The 23,508-nt window shown below is 43.6% G+C and overlaps 1 protein-coding gene and 1 long non-coding RNA gene across 2 annotated transcripts in view; one reads left to right on the top strand and one right to left on the bottom strand.

Moving 5' to 3' along the window:
* Window positions 1-23,296, top strand: part of HTR4 (5-hydroxytryptamine receptor 4) — an 85,688-nt gene extending 62,392 nt beyond the window's left edge. The window contains exon 7 of the mRNA XM_015876096.3: window positions 20,515-23,296. Coding sequence (XP_015731582.2) covers window positions 20,515-20,602 — 88 coding nt within the window. The 3' untranslated portion in view covers window positions 20,603-23,296. The remainder of the gene's footprint in view (window positions 1-20,514) is intronic.
* LOC107320355 (uncharacterized) lies at window positions 7,686-10,931 on the bottom strand. The gene is made up of 2 exons (XR_004308931.2): window positions 10,845-10,931; window positions 7,686-7,886 (listed from the first exon to the last, which is right to left on the bottom strand). It is a non-coding gene; the product is annotated as an uncharacterized LOC107320355 (long non-coding RNA).
* Window positions 23,297-23,508: the final 212 nt, after the last annotated feature.

Raw genomic sequence — 23,508 nt, 5'->3', positions numbered from 1 at the left:
CACCTGTTGCTGTTTTGCCTCATTTATGAGCATTAACTGCTGCCTGCATTTCTGATTGCAGTGCAGCCACCAGACCCAGCCTGCCTGTTCCCAGTGCTTACCAGGTACAGGCAGCAGTTCCTCCTGCTGTGAGCCTGTCAGTCGTGCTCACCCACCTGTGATTTCAGCTCTTAGCTAGCTGTGAGCATCTTTCCATCCTTAACTTCACTTTCAGAACAGTACATTGGCCATTTCAAGTCTTTTGCTTTTATTTATTAGGCATGGCAGAGATTACTCTTGCTGCTAACATCTGCTGCTCAGTGTGCATTTGCATCTTGAACAGATGACCTGACATGTGAATTGATGCAGATGTGCCTTTGTTTTGTTTGTGTCACCAATAAAAATGCCATCATTTTTTTCTGTATGCTTTTGGGAGTGCAAAGAGTCTTGCAAACACCAACATTACACACAGCTCAGTAAGTCTAATACAGCATTAGCTGATGATTTCCAGTCCTTGCTTCTGAATTACTTTGCTCTTTGGCGAACGCAGGCTACCTTGGCATCACTATCATCCATTATCATCCATAAGACTTTTAAAATTCAGGTAGTTACATTTAAAATGTGGTTTTATAACTCACCTCTGTTCTTCTTGTTTTGCTGTGCTTTATGACTGCATCTTTATTAATGTGATCTATGCCTGGTTTATGATGCCTCCATTGTTCATTATGCTATTAATGGGGAATTTTTCTAGAGAGTTTTCTTTGAAGAGCGATTCTCCCTTTGAACCTATGTCTTCATTTAGTCCATTTAATCCTGATTAACTGACATTTTTTCTTGCCTAAAGAGCTCATTAAACCATGCATTGCCTCTCTCTTACTGGTGAGCTGTAGTCCTCTCCTTTGCAATGTATGAGCTCTTCAATATCTGAGGCTTTGTTCTCACACTGCAGGGATAAACCTGGATAAATTATCTTACCATGAACATCAAACCACCTGAAATCCTGGAATCTGAGATCAAATTTCACTACAAGTCTTTGCATTTAGCAGGAAGTGTATCCACACCTTGGCTGAAACACATCAGAGTTCCATGAATATTATCAGGTGTCTAGGGACAAGCCAGATTCCTTGCCCTCAGTCAGGGGCCATTTCAGCCCCATATCATTGTTAGGTGGTTTTTAAGTTGCTCCCTCGTTTATCTCATTCTTGTAGTTGAAATGTTTGAGTCTTAGCAGCATTTTTTTTATTCTCCTCTGGAAAAGACGCACAACAGCTGCTAAAGTGCATAAATGAGAGGAATCTGCTTTTTTTGGAAGGAGGAAGCAAAGCAAACACAGAATGCGTTTATCACTTTAGATGGAATGGGAGGATGCCGCGTTGCTACCAGAAATGGAGCCAGATGTGTTTATTTGTACCAGAGATTAAATGAAAAATCAAGAAACTGGTAGTATCTTACACTAATGACAGGTGTGAATAATCTTACCGTTGATTGATCTGTAAGCTGTCTGGTAGTGAACAGAAACAGAAACTGTTTATGTTGAAGTATTAAAGGCAGATATAATTGATGCAGTGAGATTCGTGCCCTGGGGTGCTTTTGAAAAGATTTTATAGCACCACAGTTACTATTTATTAGCAATGAAAGCACTCTGTAACACTTTGATACAACATAGAGACAAGAAGAGCACTAAATGGCTACTTTGTAGGCAACAAAGCAGCTGTGAATGGCACATGAAGAAATGTTACCAAAGAGATCTTCAAAGAGCTCAGCTTTACATTATTGAAAACACAGTGACCTCAGAAAAGAAGATGGGGAGATTTGTTCAGTTCCACCCACCAGGAGCATCACAGCTACCAGGAGATGCACCCTCAGCATCCCTCATAGACCCACTCAGCTGGGACAGTCGATGGGGGAGAGAAGAACATGGGGTGCAAGGAAGGAATGGGGCATTTAATTTGGGTTAATTTTGCCATGGGAAATCAGCAGAGAAAGACAATTTCCTCTGGAGAGGAAGTCAAGGTACCAAAATGCCCAAAGCAGGGCTCTGTGGATGCCCCACTTCTGCGATCGAGTGCATCACACAGATGTAACTGCAAAGCCTTCCCTCCAACCTCTATTTTAAGTCAGAAGGAGGAGAATAAAATCCTGATCTCAACACCATGTACCTGAATGTAAGAAGGTGGTATGATGCTCTCAAAATACTTGATGAACAGATGCAGAAGTTTAAGCATATTGTTGGGCTCAAAGGAAAAGGCTGTTATTAAAGGTGTTAAAAAAAGAGAAGCAAGTAGATGCAAAAAATAAGCCAGGCATTCTGCTCGTGCAAGTCTTTTCCTTCTCACAGTTGATCCTTTTCTAATTCTTTTCCTTGTCATTCAAGAGAGCTGTCAAATGTTTGGCACAAACCTCCTAGTCTTCCACAGCCTATTAAACCTTCTTTGAATCTACAAAATAACATGTATTTCCTGACTTGTTCTATCCATTTCTGTTTGTCAAATTGAGTTTCTACCACACTCTCCTGTTCCCAAATGTACAGCTTTATTGATAGGTTTTGGTTTTAATTGTTGCAGAATGAGGCCTAGATCTGCCACTTCCCAGAGAAGTGAAGGCTATAGCTGATGCTTACACTTTTGAACTAGTATATGAAAACAAAAACAAAAAATACCTTCCCATTCTTTTCTGCTCAGGTTGTTGGATTTGCCTCTATAATACCACGAACTTATGGCATTATTCATCCCCTCCACAGCCAGGCAGGGGTGTGCAGATTGCATTCATCCAACTGCTTCTACTACTTGCTCTGCTCAATTTCCCCAAACTCCCCTTTAGGATGGGAGCTGGAGGATCAGGGAACCCTTCCCTGGTCCTGATTAATTGTGTCAGAGGATGATCTACCAGGTCTGCAGCAGATAAGGCTGTATGCAGCCAAAGATGGGCAGCTGGACATGGTCTGGCAGCAAAGCACACCCCTGGGTCAGGAGGGCAGAAGGTTCAACTCATGTCCAAGGATGAAGAAACTAGAAGAATATCAAGCAGAAGTAATGAAGTGACCTCTGTATGTGCTCAGAACGGGAATATGAAAAAAAAATAAAAAAAATTCAGAAAATTCAGGGAAAGCAAAGCACACAAAGTAATGAAATATTTGAAAGCTTACCTTAAGATTAAGTGAGCTTAAGTGAGAAATTAAAGAGTGATCTTATTAGAAGCTGGTCTTTAATCATAGCTTACAAATAACATTCTTCTGTACAAAGTGCAGTGAAAAGTGGATCCTGTGACTGCAAGTTAAAACTAGAATATTTGTACTGAAAATAAGGCATGCATTTCTAACATTAACCGTAGGTACTAGAGAAAATGATCAGCTGCTGTATGGCTTTTCTTTCTACTTATATCTTAAGAAAAAAGATTAGATCTCCTTCCTCCTCCCACCTCCTCCCCCCAATAAAAACCACCAAGAAACCCAAAATATTCCATCTAAACAACAATAGAAAATCTTGGTTGAAACTTTTAGCAAGACCTTGTGCTGTAGGCAGATGATAGATGCTTTTATCCCTAGGCCAGCCCAGGTCAAAAGAACAGTGACATCCAAATCTACATCAGTGGCCAATGTCTACCTGTAAATCTCTAAGCATATTTCCAATGGGGAAAACTACAAAAATCAATCAAATTCAATACAATTTCCATTTATGAGAAGGTCTAAGAAACTCTCAACTTTCTGCATCAGAACTGTTGTAGGTGATACGTGGAAAGTGTTTCTCCCTTTGTGTTTTTATCAAGCTTCTGTCAGACAGGAGAAAAATGGAAGGCTAGGAATGGGAATTGCAGCAGTTGAGTGCTTGAAGAGGTACTGATAATTCTCTGCTACTTCAGAGAACCACTGAGAAACCAGTAGTACCTTGTTCACAACCAACAGCAGTGCATTTTTGAAGTTAGGATTGGAAGTTGGTTAATGGCCAGATGTAGTTATAACTTCACTAAAAATTAAATAGTAACTACCATATTCCTGCACTGCAGTGGGACAAAAATCAAGCTCAACAATTACTCCCCTGTCTGTACTTAAAACACAGACCAACATTTCCAACATACTAAAGCTGTCAGCTGGCTCAAGGGTCCCCAGCCAGGAATCCATGGCAAATACACATTCCTCCATAGATCTCAATTCCTAGCAGTGAACATGTCAGTTATCGTGGCAATTAAGGGACCCAAATACAACCCTCTAGGCTTCTGATTATGAGATATGGGTGGCTTCCACAAAAGAAGATCATCAAACCAAATGTGCCGGTGCTGTTCCTGAAATCAGCAGGAGAAAGACATTACATAGCAACCAAACCTCTCCCTAGAGCACTGCTGGGGAGCTGTCAGAATGTGGGCTCTGCAGAGCACTCCTAAAAGTAGATCAAAGAGGATATTCTCAAGGAGCAGGAAGTGCTGAAGGATTCCCAGTGAGGAATATGGAAGAAAATGAACTCACCTGATGTCTCATACAGTTCTAACTCAGTTAGAACTTTTGCTGTAAAGACAGGTTTCCCTTTCAGTAGAAGATAACATAGCTCTAGCTTTGACACTACTGAAAGGTAATTTCTTGGTGTTTAATGCCAGGATAGCTAGAGAGCATTTCCCTATTAGCTGTCTTTTTTTTCTCCCTTTCTCCCTTTAATGCCTCTTCCCTCCTCTGCACTGTGGCTGTTCCTCTGTCTCCAAGCTCCTCCTGCTGTTCTGCAGTAGACCAATTCCCATCTAGCCATGACCATGCTCTCTAAGATGTGTGGTGTAGAGGCAGATACCCTGGGCACATGGGGATGTTTCTCCAGGACACTGAGGGTTCCAGCTGCAGAGTGCTGTGGAGCAGCAGCACTGCATTTAGATGCTGGTTCTAACTGTCACAGGATGATCCCACAATTAAGTACCGCATAAAACATAGCAAGACAGAGGGCAGTAATGAGCTGGTATTAAATTCACATTGGCGTTGCACAGCACCATATATCACATACCACAGTGAGGACAGAACAGATTTTTGTGGCCCTTTGCTGGAGCAAGCCTGAACCATGCATAAAACAGGATATTTAACAATTCCTAGATGATAGATATAGCCATAAGTGTTTTTCAAACAGCTATGACTAATGACACCAGTGCCTTTCAGTCAGTCATACCTTCTGGCTGCTGGTAGGTATCCTCTTCTGTCAGATGAGGTGTGTGCTTTCACTTGGATTCCTATCACAGAGGAATGCTCCTGGGGCCAAGCACTTCAAAACATAGCTCCAATTAGCTGAAAATTAAAAAGGAGATACTGTAAAATTGGCTTTTTGCTGGAAATAGAGGTAGGAAAAAGAGAAGAGCTCATTTCAGGACCAAGAAAACCCTGGTGGTCATGAGGATCTCCCCATCTTGAAACTGGGATGGCAGGTGACAAGAGCTGATATGTGTCCAGCCTCCTCCATCAGCAGGCACACACTGTGTAGCCCCTCAGTGTCACACAGCCACAACCCCCCTGTGTTACTGATTACTGCCAGCCCATGCTCTCTGCACTGGGCTGCTGAGGCCACAGACAGTGGGGAGACTTCACCTCCCAGTACCAAAATCCCCAGAGTTATCTCAAGACATTTATAGCAGACAAGGAATTTCCCTCCTTTCCTACTTCAAAGATTTTATTTATTCCCTATTAGGACATTCACATTTTGGAGAGACACAGCAGATTCCAACAGTTGCTTTAAGAGTGCAAAGTTCACAGTGGAGGAAGCAGTTTCAGGTTCCACCATCTGCTGTTTCCCACATCCAGGTCCCCTGAGTAGGCTGTAGTATGCTCAGGATCAGGCTGCAATCTGCTCACTGCACCGGTACCCAACTTGCTGCTGAATTTCTGTGCTGCAGAATTCCCAGCTGCTGATGGGGAAAAGGGATCATCCCTTGGAAGATCAAAAGAAAAAAGAAATCCCTCAGGAACAAGGGAGAATGTCTTTGGAAAGCAATTAGTAGAAATCACCTAAGGTGCTAATTTACAGTGGCAGGGATTTCTTGACCCAAACCACACCTCCACGCTTGTTTAACCCACCTTCTGAGGCAGGAGTGGGACAACAGAGCAGGTGGAAGAGCAGGGCTGGGATCGCCCTGTGCTGAGCCTCGGGGGAGCAGAGCCACGGCCGTGGTGCAGATGGCAGCGCCATTTTCAGAGCTATAAACAGCATCATTGTCATAGCTCTTTGAATGGTACTGCCATATGTACCGGAAAAGCAGCTTCTATGCTTGGTGGGGCTTGGGGCCAGCTGGATTTTCTCTCCATTTGGATGAAGCAGATTCCTGAAGTATGAATGAAAGCTGCATGCTGCCTGCGAGTAATTCCCATCTCGGCGCTTGTTTTTGAGTCTCTGAAGATCATCATGTTCTGCTCTGTCTCCTAGCAGCAAAACTCATGTGTTCTGCATGTGGAAGGGTTGCTGATGTATCAAAACCGCCCTGTTCAGTTTGAGAACCAGTGATGAACATTCATGGAACTCTGCATAGAAGATCAGTCAGGCTCTGTGTGCAAAGAGCGTTTGACTGTGTCTGTACAGGGCAGGAAGACAACACTCATCTAGCATGCCCTGTTACAGTTATCACTGTACACTTCCAGTTGTGCTGCTGAGGGAGCACCCACTGCAGCAAAGGGAAAGGGCATGGCAGAAAGCTGCACAGATGGAAACCATGCTGCAGGAGTCAGAGCCTGACCCCAGGGCTGGGGTGCAGCGGGGCAGCTGTCAGGGAGACACTTCTGGAACAAGAGCAGTCTGTGAGATTGTCTGGGTGTTGGCCAGGCCCTCGGTTGATAGAAGAGGAAGAGCCTACAGAGATCTGAGAACCACAGAACCATGCAGTGTGTTTCTGATTCCGCGCAGTATCAGCAGTAGATTATGATGGCTGATGAGTCCAGGCGCTTGCGATAAACACACAGCTTAATTAGCCACCCGTTTAGAGACATATTCTAGGAACTAATTAATTCTTTCAGTTGCTGGATTAAACCATTGCATAAAGCATCCCTTCAAACAGAGAACATTATATGTTACGCTGCTGTAATTAAATAAAGAGTTAAGTGAGCTTGAGAGATGCCCACAACACTTAATGAGGATTAATTAAGCAACATGATTTACAGCTGGAGAAGATGAAACTGAGCATTTCCAAGCTGGCAAAGCAAAGCAGCTGTGGCTGCTGAATTCATGGAGGCACACATGGGGAACGTGCCTCAGCAGGAGCTTTGCTACAGCAGCCTCACTGACCAAGTTTGTCTATCATCGACTCATTAAGGCTGGAAAAAAACATTAAGATCCTCAGGTCCAACAGTCAACCTGTCACCACCACACCACTAAGCCAGGTCCCTCAGTGCCACATCCACCCTTTGCTGAAAACTTCCCATGACAGTGACTCATTTAGCAGTGCACCCATTGTTTGGCTGAACACATATCTTCCAATTTACCTGCTAGGAGTTAAGACAGCAGCAGGAGGTTTGAAGGGCAGATAAAGCACAGCCAAAATACTTACAAGGTTTCCTCTACAGGCCCTTCCTGAGACAGACACTAAATCAGCCTGTTCTTAATTTCTCTGATGACAACACAGTTGATCTGTGTAACAGCATCATTATGCTCCAGGCACACCAGCTGTAGGGAATGGTTGGCTGTTATTGGTCATCTTTGGCCTGGTTAGAACAGAGCATGCCCACACCCCAGCTGAAATCCGCAGATATTCCTTGGTTCTCCCTGTATTTTTTTTCCTTGTTTTCATTATGCAGTTCTAATGCCTGTGGAATAGATTACCTGAATAGATAGACTCTCTATATTTCATTTCCTGGGCATGGCAGTCTGATTTGTTTGAGAACAGCTGCTTCCTTCATCCATACATCCTCCTGAATCAGCTGGCTCATGTCCCTCTGTGCCAGTGCTCTGGTTTTGTGGCTGTGAACACACAGAAATCCTGATAAATTTAGGAATTCCCTCAGAAGTTGAGCAGCCATATATTACCAAGACTTGTAGCTTTCAGACTGCTGTTAATCACTGTGAGATCTCGCTTAGCGATTTTCACTCACTCCAGAGCTGTAAAGCTCAGCGAGAAAACAACTTTGCATCAATATAGGCAGCTGTAATAACTTCAGTGTTGGTAACTAAACTGCTTTTTCAGATGTATACAAGAAGCCAGCAGTCCATCTGGAACCACCAAAAACCTTAAGTTTCCATGCTGTGAATGGCTGAGGGATTCACTGCATCCTCTCCAGATAACCCTGGTCTCAGCCATTGGTTTTAAGACAGCTTGGTTCTGGATAGAAGACAGTACTGCAGTTTAGGGACCCCAAAGTAAATATTTGGGTTCTTTCACTTATAAACAACGTGTGATGACAAGCACAAGCAAAGGGCTTAGTGTGTGAAAACCAGCTCCAGCAAAATCAGTCTTTGCTCTAGTATGAATAATTCACTTTTTAAAACAATTAGTGCTGTCAGACCATTCTAAGAAGCAATAGAAGTGCAAGCTAAAGATATAGGGTAAGCACTGATAAAATTATAAAGAAAAATGCCTGCAAAGCACAGCACACCTCTTATTACCTCTGTTATACAGGCTACATCACATTCACATTTTTATTGAAACTGAGATGAGTTTACATAAAAAGGGAAAACCCAGTATATTATACCAGTACATAATGCAGGTGTGTGATATTTTGGTAGATTATTGGGCAAATTACACCATTGATTAGTCTCAGGGTAATGAGCCTCAGGGTAATGCAAAGAACCGTATTTACAAAACTGGGCTGATTTCTTAAGAAGATGAACAGGTACTTGCTGCAGTTGAACCCAAGTCGGTTACATTTGAAGCCTGCTGGCTAAGATGCAATTTTCTGTTCCATTTGCTACATACATCATTGTTTCGTTTTTCCTCAAGAATGGGAACAGACATAAATCTGAGCAACGTTTATTTTTCTAAGGCGGAGGCTAAGGCAGGGATTTATAGAACACATCACATCCTCTGAAGCAGAAAATACAGAAGCCTAGGAGCACCGAGGAATGGGATATCATAACCTTCAGAAGTTGGAACTTATTTGTTTGCTTTTGCACTGCAAATTGGAAAGAACTTTATAAGGCAATGGATGCAAAGGACGTAGGCAAAATCCACCCTGTAACACAGACCTGCCCAGTATAAGGTTCCTGGTTCAGGCAGAAGGACCTAAAACTGCACAAGCTGAGGAAGAGCACACATGGGGCTTTGCTGAGATAATGTCTGGTTTTGGTTCTACAATGTAAGTATTCTTTGTTTAAATAAGAAACTGGTATTTCTTGTTCTGGAGAAACTCTAAAGAAATCTCTTAAGTACACTGTGAGCAATTCTCACATAGATAGAAGGATCCTTTGCAGACCAAGGGGAGGCTTTGCATCTGAGGTTGGTGGGTTCCTCACTGTTCTTTCCCGGCAACTGTGTTTGCGCTTTTGTGTGTTTTTTTTCTACTACTTCTGCTATGAAGAATGCTTGTATCAGTGTTAAGAAGTAATGAGGCTTTGACTTTATACTCCTCTGTCCCATCTGAAGTAAAACAGCTTATTCTAATCTGTCTGCCATTTAAAGCATGTAACCAATATTGCAACTACACAAGTGACCCAGCAAACTCCTGAGCTTCATGTGCACTTGAGGCACTCTTGGCTGAGTCAGTCCAAAAGACTCAATATTCATAATGTATTTCTGGATTATTTTCTGCCAGCATTTCACTTTATGTCAAACAGAATAAATGACCAGTTTCACTCGAAGATTAATTTCTCCCTCTTGTGTTTCTGCAATAAAGCTGCAAACTCAATCATGTCAGCAGGGGAAGGATTATGACTTTCCCAGTGATTTCTGCATGCGTCTCTCCCAGCTGGTCACCAGGTACTTAGTGCTGGTTACATCTCCCCATGACCAAGATCAATATAGCGAACAATGAAGCTCTGTATGTTATGCTCCAGTCAACAAGGTATTTGTGTAAAAAAGGATTTCAAAAGGGATTGCCCAACGTTCTTCTGTTTATGAAATCCAGTAGCAAATAAATCTAACTCTGAATGCGCTCCCCAGATTCCTGGATTCCCCCCACCCTCTCCAAAACATCTGAAATTGTTTGCAGCCATTTTCTTTCCTCCTCACTTGGAGGACACCTGGAGATGAGCTCATGAATGTGGTACATTTAAACATTCGCACTGAACGTAGCATTTGTTCTTTTGCACATCTCCAGAGAGGATGCCTTCCTGCTCCCTACAACAAATGCTTGGATGAAACCTTTTCCTTATGCCCTTCTTGCTCACAGAAGTTCAGAGGGGCCCTGATCTTGGAGGGGACATCAGTACAACATCCTCACTAGCAGATGTCCAGGAGCAGCCCTCTTGAGATTGCCAAGGATGAAGCCAGATAACAGACTATTATCACAGAATGTTTGGGGATGTAGCTAAGAGAAAGTGGGGGATTAGCAACCTCTGAATCATACTGAAATGAAGAAGCTGTCAAAGGTGCCTCCTGTGCTCCTGAAGACGATTTAACCTAGCTATGAGATAGCTATTGGCAAGGGAGGTGGATGAGCAAACGCAGCATCACGCTTCCGGAGGAACAATGTGAATGACTGCACAGCCACCAAGCAGAGCATGCTGCTGCCTTGTTTGGGTATTGCTTTTAGTCAAGCTAACAAGGAGTTGTGCCTTCCTATGGAAGAGATACAGGGAATTAAAGCCTGCAAGTGGGGGAAGTGCAGGAGAGGGAGAACAGGGTTGGGGAGCACAGAGTTCTCTGCTGTACTTAACGCACCATAAGGATCAGAAAGATCAACTCAGTGGAAAGATGGTACAGGAGGTGAAATAACAAAGGTGTTACAAAGAATGGAAAGGTGTTACAAAAGGAAAAGTGCTCACCCATCTCTGAAGATCCAGGTTTGCAGGGAAAACTCCACAAGGGAGGAATGTCCAACCAAAGATCCTTCCCCAGTGGCAGTCAGCCCTTAAATGAGGTCTAAGAGAGGCGCAGCCGGGCTGCAGTCCTGCTCACACAGCTGAATTGCCTTCACCTGTGCTCCCAGGGCTGACCGGGTTCTTTCCCCAGGTGCTCAATCTGTGGTTCACGCTGTGACTCAGCAGTTCCCAGACACGCACTGAGGGAAAGCTGAGGTGTGCTTTCATCAAACATGGGCTGTACAGAGGAGAATATGGAGATTTAACTCAAATTAAGCACCCACTCCCAATGTCACCATCTGTGAGATGACATTTCATCCTAATAACATATTTACAAAACAAACTAGTTATGAGCTCAGCCTCAAAATTTGCAATGTTAATATTTTTGATGACACGACGTGTAAAATTTTACAAATTCACATCCAGAGATCTGTGACAGAGAAGCAGCCTAAAGTCAGGAATATGCTGGTTAATGCATGTCATTGAAACAGAAATAGTGACCGAAAAAACAACCCCTGAAATATCTTACCATCGGGTGCTCTAAGCAAGGGCTGGATTGCAAACACTTCTTCTGGGATACCCAGAAATCACCAGGACATGCAGCACAGACAGAACGTGGGTGCACATGGAAAGCAGCCCCATGGAGCACAGGGAAGGCAGTGGGGGCCCTGGGAGCCGAGTGCTGAGGGGAGGAGTGGGAGGGAGCTTGTGTGAGCCCAGGTGCTGTGAGGGAGTCGGTGATGGTTTGTTATTCGGGAAGGAACTTCCACTCCTGACTGACATCAGCTACACGCATATGCAGTAGTTCTGTTTTTGAGTGCACAGAATAGACACGTGAAACAATTATGGAATTTTTTGGGGGGAGAGGAATTCAACAAACTCCTGTTGTCACTTTCCACTGGATATTTCTCATTTCCATTGGGAATGGGATAGCTGGGGCTGTGCAGCATGGAGAATAGGCTCTGAGAGACCTGAGAGTGGCTCTTCAGTATCTAGAGGGGCAGTAAGAAAGCAGACTCCTTAGCAGCATCTGTAAAAGAGGAGAGATTCAGACCAGATATAAGGCAGAATCTTTTGATGGTCAGGTTGGTGAGGCACAGGTTGTCCAAGGAGGTGGTGGATGCCCCGTCCTTAAAGACTTGCAAGGTCAAGCTGGAGGGGCTCTGAGCATTGATGGAGCTGTGGGTGTCCCTGTTCACTGCAGGGCAGTTGGACCAGATTGCCTTTAGTTGTCCCTTCCCAAACAGTTCTATGATTCTATATTTTCACTGCAGAAAAGTTCCATTTCCCAGATAGCTGCAGTTCTGACACAATGGCGTGTGCTAAGAGCCTGATGATTCTTTTGCTAATAGGTGTCCATCTCTCTCCATCAGCCATAAGAAAGGCCTCAGTTGCTTATAGAGTAAGGGAACAAATCCAGCTGCAGGTCAGTACTGGGGCTCACGGTTGCTGGTCTGCAATACACTTGAAAATGGTGATGTTCCCATTGCATAAGGAAATAGCTCCAGCTTCTTCTGCCCCACTTTCAGCTTAGACAAATGGCTTGTTTCTCTTCAGCTGATGTAAAATCCAATTTTGCCAGTTATGAGATCCCCATTTATCAAAAATATTATCATCCATTTGAATTTTCTTAATAGATCCTTTCTTGTACTTTTGCAATTGAAACACCTTAAAAACCAGAAAATTATTGTGAGCTCTTCCACCTGTAGGCAGCTGTAAGCTGCTCTTAATGTGATATTACATATATATTTGTAACATAAGTGAACACTTCCAGCTATTCTTCTAATTATCACATTTGTGCCAGTTACAAATGCTGCATTAATGATGGTGCAAAAACGAAGTGTAGGCCAAAATCAACAGGTGATTACAATATGTAATGTGCTACCAAAGTTAACATTAATAAAAGGAAAATACAGAGTTAATTTGAGGAGGAAAGTGGCCCCTCTCGTTTCCTTGCTTGTTTTCTCCAGGGCATTCTCTTAAAGCTGAGCTGAATGTCCTGCAATGGAAAATAGGGAAACTGATCAACATCATTCAGGTAAAGCATCTGAAAGACAGAAACATGAGGAGGAGGTTTTTGCACTCACACCCAGGGGAGGCAAAACACAGACTGCAGATCTTCCTAGTGAGGGGAGCATGAGGTGAACATGGGAAGTGATGGGGAGCATGGTTCTGACAGGATCAGAGCTGCTAATGGTATAATGAGGCTAATTATTTTGAAAGTGAGCTTTGTGGTTTGAAAGCTGCTGTGTTTGACAGCTCTGGAAGGCACAGGCATCTGCTTGTGCATGAAAGGGAAGTAGCAATTAGGCCACGGGAGCACAGGAGCACAGCAACAAGTTCAGCATCTGCATGGGAAACAGAAAGTTATTTCTCAGCTTCTTTGTTTCTTGGTTTCATAGAATCACTGAGGTTGGAAAAGACCTCCAAGATCACTGGGTCCAACTGCCCACCAACCACCAATATTGCCAATAACCATGTCCCCAAGTACCACGTCTCCACATTTCTGGAACACCCCCAGGAACAGTGGCTGCACCTCCCTGAGCAGCTGTGCCAGTGCAGCTCCACTGTTCCTGAGAAGAAATCTTTCCCAATAACAAACCTGATCATCCCTTGGCACAACATGAGGCCATTCCCTCTCATTCCATAAAAAAAGAAAACCAACAACAAAAACCAAACCAACAAACCCAGGTGAAAAGAACCAGAAGAAAGGTGAAATCTAAAGAAGCAGCACACAGGAACTATTCTTGCCATGTTGAAAGTTGCTTAGCTTGCCCCAAACAGGAATCTTTGGAAGCCACCAAAGTTGGCTTGGCTGTCCCAAGTCCCTGGTAACCTGCTGTGAGCAATCTCTTCAAACAACTCTCTGAAGAATGTGGGAGATCTCCATTCTTGGAAGAAGCTGTTAGGTATCGGTCTGTTTGCTTAGCATTAACATACCTGTTGTCATCCCCCTGGTTTTAACTTCTGATGTCTATCAAGAATGTTATGATCTTCCAAAGCGGGTATTATTATTCTGTACAGAAACTGGACTTTACAACATTATGCAGAAGGCTGTGCGGATAGCTAGAGATAATGACATACAAAAATGTGCTCCTTCAGCCCTATTTTTTATTGAATTTGATTCTTTGTTCCTTTGCTGATCTATGTGGAATGCCTTGGCTGACTCAGGCCAGGCTCCCAATTAGTTGCCTTCATTAATCAATCTCCTTCCAATCTATTTCCTGTGCCAAGCGAAGGGTTGTGTTCAGCAATCTACCAGAGAGACCCAAATGCTTTTCCTCCACTCCTGGAACAGCAGAGCAGAGGGGCAGTGTGCCGGAATTAGCTGCTGAATCTGAAGTTGCTTAAATGAGTTCCTATACATTTTCATTGACCAAATTCATTAATAGAGCAATAGAAAGAATAAGAAGGGAAGATGTAATGAACAGTTTCTGTTCCAAGGAAACAAACTGGTTGGGTCAAATTTAGTGAATGCTTTCAGCAGGAGAAAAAGGAAACAAGATCCTGAAGTGTTTTGACATTTCATTTCAAAATCATATTCCAGTTTACTGTTTGCCTACACTTCAAAAAGAAGTTAAACATTCTCCTTCAAAAATAAATGAACGCTTCTACTGTAAACACGAAAGTAAATGAATGGGAGGGTATTTTGCTAGAAAATGTTTTGAAACATTTCTATTGGCAACCCTGCCTGCAGCAGGAGGTTGGGAAGGGGTGATCTTTAAGTCCCTTCCAACCCAAGCCATTCTGTGATTGTGTGGTTCCCTGTGTGTCAAAAGAAAGTGCTGTCTGTGTGCCCATGGTTTTATGGCTGACACACGCTATGTGGGAATACCATGACCAGTTGGACTGTGGTGCTCTGGGAACACATCATGGGAACGTGGGTGGAGGGAGCAGGTGGGAGGCCAGGCTGCTCTGTAGGAGTGAGAGAACGGGTGGCTCAGCTAAGGAAAGCATCCATCAGGAACGATGGAACAGAGGAAAGAGAAAGGTGAGGAATGAACGTGTTGATTGACGCTCCCTTTGTTTTCCCTGCCTTGTCAGATAGAAGGCTTTTTTCCTTTTTTCTTTATTTTCTTTTTTTTCCAGCTGTATGTTTCTCTCACTCAAAGGCTTTGCTTACTTAGAGAACTGCCTGATAATTTTAGACCTGAGGAGGCATGCAGAAACCTTACCAAATGTGCTCAGGCTGGATGATGTGGGCTGCAGACAGCTGTTCTTAAAACCTCTAACTGAAGTTTAGTAGAGAATGATGAGTGCTTAATTCCAGCTTGCGAGGTCTGAACAGCATTATTTGATTTAATGATAATTAAGATATTCAGCACAACTACTCAAGAGTGGAAAAAAATAAATGCATGTCAAGAGATAGAGATAAATTCATATTTATGTTTGACTACAAAGGACTTCAAATAAACACTGCTGTCAGATCCACCTAAATAATTTAACAATCTCAGTGTTTTCCTGAGATCTGCAACACAAAACACTGAAGTTTTGGTGACATGCCTGTGTATTTTATCTGTATTTTCCCAAAGGACTGCATCAGCCATAAGGAGCTGTGGACAACTAATAGTTAGGGAAGGACATCAGTCACAGCACCAGGATGATACACAACAGAAATGATATACTATATGTCGTTAGGAAACCCTGCAAGTAACGTGCTCATCTTAGGAGCAAGAAGAAATGAAAATCCCACCGAGAAACAATGGGATCTATTCATCCTTGAAGCGTTAGATATATTGCTGGCTTTGTGGCGCTGAATACGGAATCAATTTATGTTGTTCTGCAGTGTTGATACATAGCAATGAGAAGACAGAAGGAGCTGTAATTTACTGCTCCCTCTCACCACGGGAATCGTGTTGAAGGGGTGTGGGAGTTGTTCTTATCCCGCTGTGTATTTTATACTGATGGTCAAATGTGGAAGTTCAATGTAGAGGCTGGGAGAGTGAGTCACTCAGCCTGGAGATGGTGAGCTTTAATTTCATGGGGCCTATGAACCTGGTCATTGCGAGAGGACAACTCCCCACTGACCTTTAAAAATTAAATATGCAGCTGTACTGAAATTGGGCATTTCATGAAAACAGTTTTCATTTGGATCACACATATTCTTTTTTTTTCCAGTAGAAAATGGAAGCAGAGCAGCGCATTTTGTTCACATTCCATGCTGACATTCTGTGTATTTCAGGTTTAAGAAAAAGATGACTGTTTGTTTTTTTTTTGCCTTTTTCAAAGTGAAAAATGTCACAGATTAAAACAGCAGATTGCAGAGATTGTTGGATTTTATGCTCACTCCTCCCAACTTTCTGAATATTCCTGTGATTTCCCAGTTTTCCAAATTGCTGAAAGCATTTTTTCTGGGAGCAAACAGCACAGACACCTTCATTTACACTCAGCTCCCACAGCCCTGCAGGATCCACTGAGACACAGGACAGTCTGCACCATCTTCCTTGGGTCCTTCTGGCATAGGCAAATCATGATGGCAGCTATGAGCTGCACTGCACTGCATTTCCATCCCCTGCCATCACTGTGGGTTAGTGACTGCCATAACGTGCAGAGTTAGAAGACTGTTCTCTACCTGTTCCTGAAACAGAAATCAAGTAGGCAGATGCATCGCTGTCTGGAAGAACTAACAAACACTCATCTTAAGCTGTTCTCTTTTTTCCTGTACATTTTTAGTGCATTTATGAATTATATTGTTTGCGTTTATGATTACAGAGCTGAACAGATGGTGGAAGGCTTATTTCAGAATGATGTGTTCATTAAAATAACCTGCTTCGGTCTGCCAAGTGATTGTTAATTGTGATCCCAATTTCATGTTGAAGAGAATGAGTTACACTTTATAAGTGCACCTGAAAGAAATGGAGCTTTGGGAGATGGGTGTCATATTGAGCATGAAGCTGGAGCAATGGTGCTGTGTGTTGTCAATGGCAAAGCATCAATGGGATATTTCAGCTGTGCCACAGGAAAAAAAAAAAATGAGAGAATTTGGAAACCACGTTTTTCAACTCTAAGATAAGGTGCAATTATTTATTCAGTTTGGAGGCTCTATTCCACTACAATGGGGCTAAAGCCAGCTTCCACCTATGCCCAGACTGTGACCCAAATACCTAAGGCTCAATAATGGTAGTTTCCATTATTAAAAGTGACTCCAGTCAAGACCCAAGTCTTCCTAGTTGATCATTTTACCATCTTCCACACCTGCCCAGAGATGTTTTGTCTCCCTCTAGTCCTAATGAGTGCTAACCAAGTGCAGCTGCAACTAACTGGAGGTTTCCTTATGGAGCCAGGAGGGCTTCTTTCTTCTCTGGAAATCTAGTAGCTGCTGGCAGGAAGATGTGGCTGGATACGGATTATTCATGAATTTTGTTTTGTGGAAATTTAATGTCTGCTTTAAATGGAAGTGTTTCATTTGGAATGCAAGCAACTGACACACACAAGTGTTAAAAACACTAATGAAGGACATTTCCCAAAGAAAAACAGCCTGCAATGTCTTTACATGAAAGTCTTCCCCAGTCACTTGTACAGAATTATTGCTTATCATATTTGTTTAAAAGACAAACTTGGAAAAACCATCGCAATTTCAGAAGGCCTTTCCATACCACAAAACCCAAAGATCTATTTCAATTCTCGATGAAAAGCCAATGAGTTCTTTCCAGTTGATAAGATTTTGACAGCTGAAGCTCTGCTTCCTGCCTTACAGAGGAGCTTAAAGACTCATTCTGCATTTACAACATACAGGTTACTGAAAAGATTTACAAGTAAAAGGAAACTGGGTGCTCATCAGCTTTCTCTATAACTTGTGCCTAACCACCCCCAGAGTCTGTGGCCATTGTGCCCCAGCCAAGCCCTCAGCCATCTCAGCAATGCAAAAACCTCACCTGAGTCCCCATCTAACACCAGGACAGCAGGAACCACCTTCTGCCAGCTCAGAAATGGAAGCAATTAATCATGTAAGCAGATGCACTGCGGGAGGATCACTGAGCAGAGAGTGGGGACAGCTGTGCCCCTACAGCGCTCTGTGACAGTGCTGCTCCCCCCATTAATCTGCCTTAGTCCAGCTGAGTGCTTTACCACGCTTGGGCAGTTGGGGCCATTCATTTTTGCCTTTTTTTTGGTTATTATTATTATTTTTTCCTGTGCTATTATTATGGCTTTTGAAGCAAAATTATTTCTCCTGTCCAAGGTTAAAAAGGCAGAGGCTGACGAAGCAAAATGAAGCCCAGTGTTCATGGACAGGCAAAGGGCAGGAAGTGCAGCAGACCCTGAGCCCCTGAGTGAGTCAGCTCTAGTTGGGAAGGGCTGTGTTTGCCCCTTGATATCAGTTCATTGGATGCTAATGAGCAGCACAACCATTATGGCTCTGGAACCTACCAAAGTCCTGTGCTCTGCAGTAGCCCAGAGGGGTCTGTGGGGATGGAAACTCCTCCGTTACAGCTGGGGAAACCATAAAACAGCACCTTTGGCTGTGCTTCCCTGAGGAACTGTGCAAGTTGGTGGGAGGGCTGGATCAGCAGGGAGCACTGAGTGCGCTGTGTCCTGGTAGTGCATCCTTCCCAGCTCTTGCTGAGCAACCACAACAACTCTGGAGCTTTGTGTTCTGGTCGTGGGCCTACGGGGGGTAAAAGCACACAGCTCCCCACTGCTGAGCTGAGAGCTAATCCAAGCAGTTAATTAAAGAGTCCATTGGACTGTCAGAAACAGAAAGAGATACATAAGCAATTATCTCCAGATTGGTCATCATCACAATTAAAGTACCATTTGGCAAGTATGTGAAACGCCTGCTGCAGGGTCCCCGTATGGGTAGCAATGCCTTTTGATCCCTGGGGCTTGTGGCTGGGTGGCAGTGTTCAGATCTGAGTGAAGCTGGCAGGAGACACAGTGGGGACATGATAGTGATGCTGCTCCTGGATCCGGGAGCAGCCAGGTGCAGGGGCAGCGTGGGATGCTGCTTGTAATCAAGCCTGGTAGCTTTGCACACCAATATATATAAATCCCATCTAGGAACTCATTATAGGCAGGAAAGCTGAGCAACTAATTTGCTGCAGATTACTTATTTAATGCATTTAAATCTCTTTTTTTCCTCGCTCACGGATCCTATCTTCATATTCATTACTCAGATCTAGCTGAGTAATGATCTCTGGCGGCATTTAGCCCACACACACACAGGGTCCAGGCATTGCTTTCTGGTTGGGGAGGCAGACTCCACAATGCACGGCTTCTGGGCAGGCTGAGCACATGGGCTGTGTCCATACAGGTGAGGCAGAAGCGACACTGAGCTGCTGTACTTTCTCTTTGAAACTTGCTTCCTATCGATACTGATGCCTGAAGAAATAATGGTGCTTTCAGAATGCAGATCGGTTGAGATGAGTTGGCACAAAGCAAGGCAGGGCTGTTACAAAGCTGCCCTTTGTCTGACACTAACAGTGCCATGTGGCAGGTGGCTTTAACTTTTATGTGATGGGAGAAACTACCATAAGTGCAAACAACCCTGCTCACACAAAATCCTGCCAGCAGAGGATTCCTTTAGCAGTTTCCTGGAGGTGTGGGTAAGTTTTTGGTACAGAATCACTTGCTGTTACCAAATCATGCCCAGCACATCCACAGCACAGCCTTCATACCCCACCTGTAAATGCTCTTTCCTGCTCTCCTACTGCTCCTCTTTCCCCACAGGGTAAACAGCTGGAAGTGCTGATCTAATGCCAGCAGCTTCAGGCAAACCCTGTGAGCCAACAGAGATCCTGGGACACCTCAATGACTCCTCTTTAGCTTAATGAGCTTTGTAACAAATGGCATCACCTGATAAATTGCCCAACTGTTTTCTGATTCCCGCAGAAGAAAATATAAAAGGTTTGGTTCTTTGGCTGTCCTCTGTGAAGTCAGCATTCAGTGCCTGTCTGAATACACCTGCCCTGTTCTCAGAGTGAGGGCTCTCCTGGTTCTCATCCCATCACTGTTTGTAGTGGGGATTTTGCTGTCCCTGAGGTTTGCTGGACCTCCGTGTGCTGTAGCTCACTTGGTATGGGAAATCAAACTTGCATTAAGGCTTGTGTGTGTCACGGCCATCTAATTAGAGTGTCTGTTCAGTGTCAGATACAAACTGTCTGCTCTTGTTTCTTACATCAAGTCTGTATTGTGTCCATAGAACAAACGTGGTTTGGGGAAGTTTTATGGTCATTGTTCAAAGTGATGGAGTCCTGTGGGAAGATGTTTCAGTGGATATGTCTGCTTGTACAATAACATGTATTAAGTCAATCAAGACTAACAGCGTTGAAAAACAGCATCTAGTATTTTGTTAGAGGGAAAATTCCCTCAGCAATATTCACCAGGACAAATGCTGACAGGCAGTGGATTCTGTATCATGGCTTTTATCTTGAGACCGTGGTCTCAAGACTGGGGGATACATCATTTGGAGGATACTCACATCATCTACCTCAGACATCTCAGCAGCATTGTAAGCATTTTACTTTAGGAGCCTAAGTCCTGAGTATACTCAATGGAAGGATGCATCCAGTCTAATGATGCCAATTCAATTGATATGAATATTTAGAGGATATGATTCTGGGTTTTCAGGAACTCATTGTACACAGGCCTGTGCTTTTTATCTAGCACTAATGAAGCTTTGTGTTCCCACTCCCAGGTATGCTGTTTTACACAATGGGCATCATCAGGAACACCAGAAGCTTCCCATCCACAATGACCCAGAATCCCAGGAGTCCTGTTTCTAGCCACAGTCCCAGAAGAGGAACGGCCCAGCTGGAGGAGCAGGTTCCTTTTAGGACACCCAAAGGATTCCCAGACAGTAGATGAATGAACACCCATTCATCTGCATTGTCAGGGGGCTGCCTGCACTGGCCCTGATGAAGGCCCAGCCACATGCTGTGTGGATCCATGGAGCCAAGGAAGGTCCCTGAGCACTGTATCTTCAAGGATGGTGTGGCCATATGACTGCATCCGAACCTGCACCTGGGTGTGAGCAGGTTTCTGTGAAGGAATACCACAGATGCAATCTGCCTAGAATTGGGAATCCTGTTACTCCTTTCCAGATGTCAATTCTGTATGAGCCACCACTCTATCCTGTGCTATCCTGATCCTAAAGGGTTCTGAAGCCTTGGAATCACATGAGATCAATTGCTTTATCCCACTGGTGGCTGAATGCTGCCAGCAGAGAAACAGCATTGTTTTCTTTAGCCAAACAGGAGGAATGTTTGCCTTTTGACTGTCATTATGGGGATAGGTCAGCACGTGCTGCTGATTCACCCGGCCCCGCAGAGCTTCTCTTGTAAATGCTTTCATCATTCTTCCTGGCCAGGTTCCTTGGAGCAGGATTCAGGTGTGTGCAGTACCTGCCAAGCTGGAGAGACCTACTGAGACACTCCCCAGCTAACAGCAGGTCTTGGACCACTGTTGCAGCCTACTGCTGAGCCGAGCCACTCTCTTCTGCTCTAAGTCCTCATACGAAGCATGCAAACACTGCTGCCCTCACCTGAGCAAACTGTGGGCACTGTCAGCAAGCAGAAAGGCTGGTCGAGGAGCTGTCAGACTGTGATACGTCACTAAGTGCCATCCTGAAAAACATACCATCCAAGAATCTTTTCTAGCTCCATTAGGAACACAGACTGCTACTTACCTTTCCCGTCTGTATTTTTCCTTTCCCTTCTGTTCTCTTCCAGTTGGGGCAAGAAGTTTCAGAACACTAAGATAACACTGTATGCTGCTTGCCAAAACCTCAGCTCTGAGCCGCTTCCTGCATGTTCGTGTCACTGTGTGCCCTGTGAGCTGCCTCCACTTTGGCACATCATTGGTAGGCAAAGCTGTGGACATCATGACTTGGGAAAAATGATTATCCTGCAGAGGAAATATGCAGGATCGGGACTACTTGCCTCTGCCCTATTTAACTGAAGATCTGACCCAGAGATGCTACCCTGTACCTAGATGACAAAACTGTTCTTTGTTATATTGTGTAGTCGTGTACAGACATTTTTAATGTAAAAAAAAAAATTATTGTGGTATTATTTATTATAGTTTTTTATCAGGAATGTGTGAGTTTTGTTCATTAAAAGCTTCGAGGCCTGGGAGCTTAACATTATATATATTATTTAGTAATATTTCTGTTGCCATGTGACAGATATTTACTGTAAACAATCAAATCCTGCCTTGAACAAAATTGTTGCTCAGTAGGAAGATAAAACTGTGCATGCTGAGAACAATGGGCTTCTTCGCCTTGGTGTCTGAGCTCTTTGAAATGCTTTTTCCACACCAAACAGTCAGAGATAGCTTCACTTCATTTTCTTTTAGGATCTGAAAGAGCAGTGGGCAGAAACTGCTCTAATTAGAGGAAGCCAGACACATCCTAGTGTAGGAAATCCCTGGCACTTAGAAAGAGACCAACTACTGATGTTTGGGTCACAGGTGCTGATGGGAAGAACATGAGCTGCTTGAAACGAGATGGTAAGAGATGGTTTGTGCCAATTCCACTGCATCATTAGGGACAGTCCCTCAATGACCTGTTTTTAAAGAGGTTTCCAAAAGAACTCAGTGTCAATTCACCTCTACTGTTAACTCCAAATCAACACTGGTGGGTGAAAAAGTAAAATCTTGTTGAAAGTTTTGGAAGAAATTAATCCAAATGAGCTTCAGGCCGATGGTTTGTACCTCTGTGGAACTGCTCACACAGGTTCTCTCTGGATTTGGCTACTCAAGACTGTACAGCAGGTTGCCTATGATTAGCTCCAAATAGCAGGTTTCTTAAAGAAAAGCTAGAGAAGAGTTCATCTGTCCCCATTAAAAGGCACCAAAATATTGTTGAGTGATAGGGAACCGGCTGCATGGGGACACAATAGCAGTGGTGTTCTTTGTTTCTGGTTGTCCCTGAAGCACTGTTTTCTCCTGTATTTTAATGTGCTTTAGTAATACATTCTTAATTTAAAATGAACTTCTCAACACTGGGTTTTATTCACAGGCAGCGTTCAGTAGGCTCTGTGAACGGGCTCAGTAGCTCACTAATCAAAATGGTCGACAGGTCTTACTGATAAAAAAAGAGGATTCAATTCTTAATACTGTATTTTGTGTCACCTCTGCCTAAAGGCTGGTTGGACTCAGTAAAGCCATCAAGAATCACTTGGCAGCTTCTGCTTAATAAGTCAGTAATCTCAGCAGTGCTTCTGCAAACACAGCACACAATGTTGTTCATCACCAGTAACATCAGTGTTTCTCTGGAAAAGAAGCTGTCTCAGGGAAAGAACCTGTTCTTTATTTCCTTCCTCTTCTAAGGGCAGCTGCTCCTGTGGCCTCTGAGTTCATTTTCCCATTGACCATTTTGGTTAGTGGTTTCAGAGTCTGTGCCTGTGCTGAGTAATGTGTAACGCATTGGCTGTTTCTAAAAATAAAGATCTATGTACATTGTAGGAAACTCTACCTCACACTCATTTCTTGTATTTTTTCCACTCAAAACTTAAGACATTACCAGATAATGCCTTCAACTTTCCTTGCAATATACTGAAGCTGCTAATATAGGAAGGGAGAATCTGACCACATTGCTTAAAAAATACTGATGAGCCATTGGTTATAATATAAGCTCCCAATATCTACCTGCCAGAAACCTCCAGCACCTCCTGCTGTTTCTTTCTTTCAG

This window comes from Coturnix japonica, chromosome 18 (assembly GCF_054131305.1).
Source record: "Coturnix japonica strain WE chromosome 18, WE-NBRP24, whole genome shotgun sequence".
NCBI lineage: Eukaryota > Metazoa > Chordata > Aves > Galliformes > Phasianidae > Coturnix > Coturnix japonica.
This window is presented reverse-complemented; position numbering and strand designations above follow the sequence as displayed.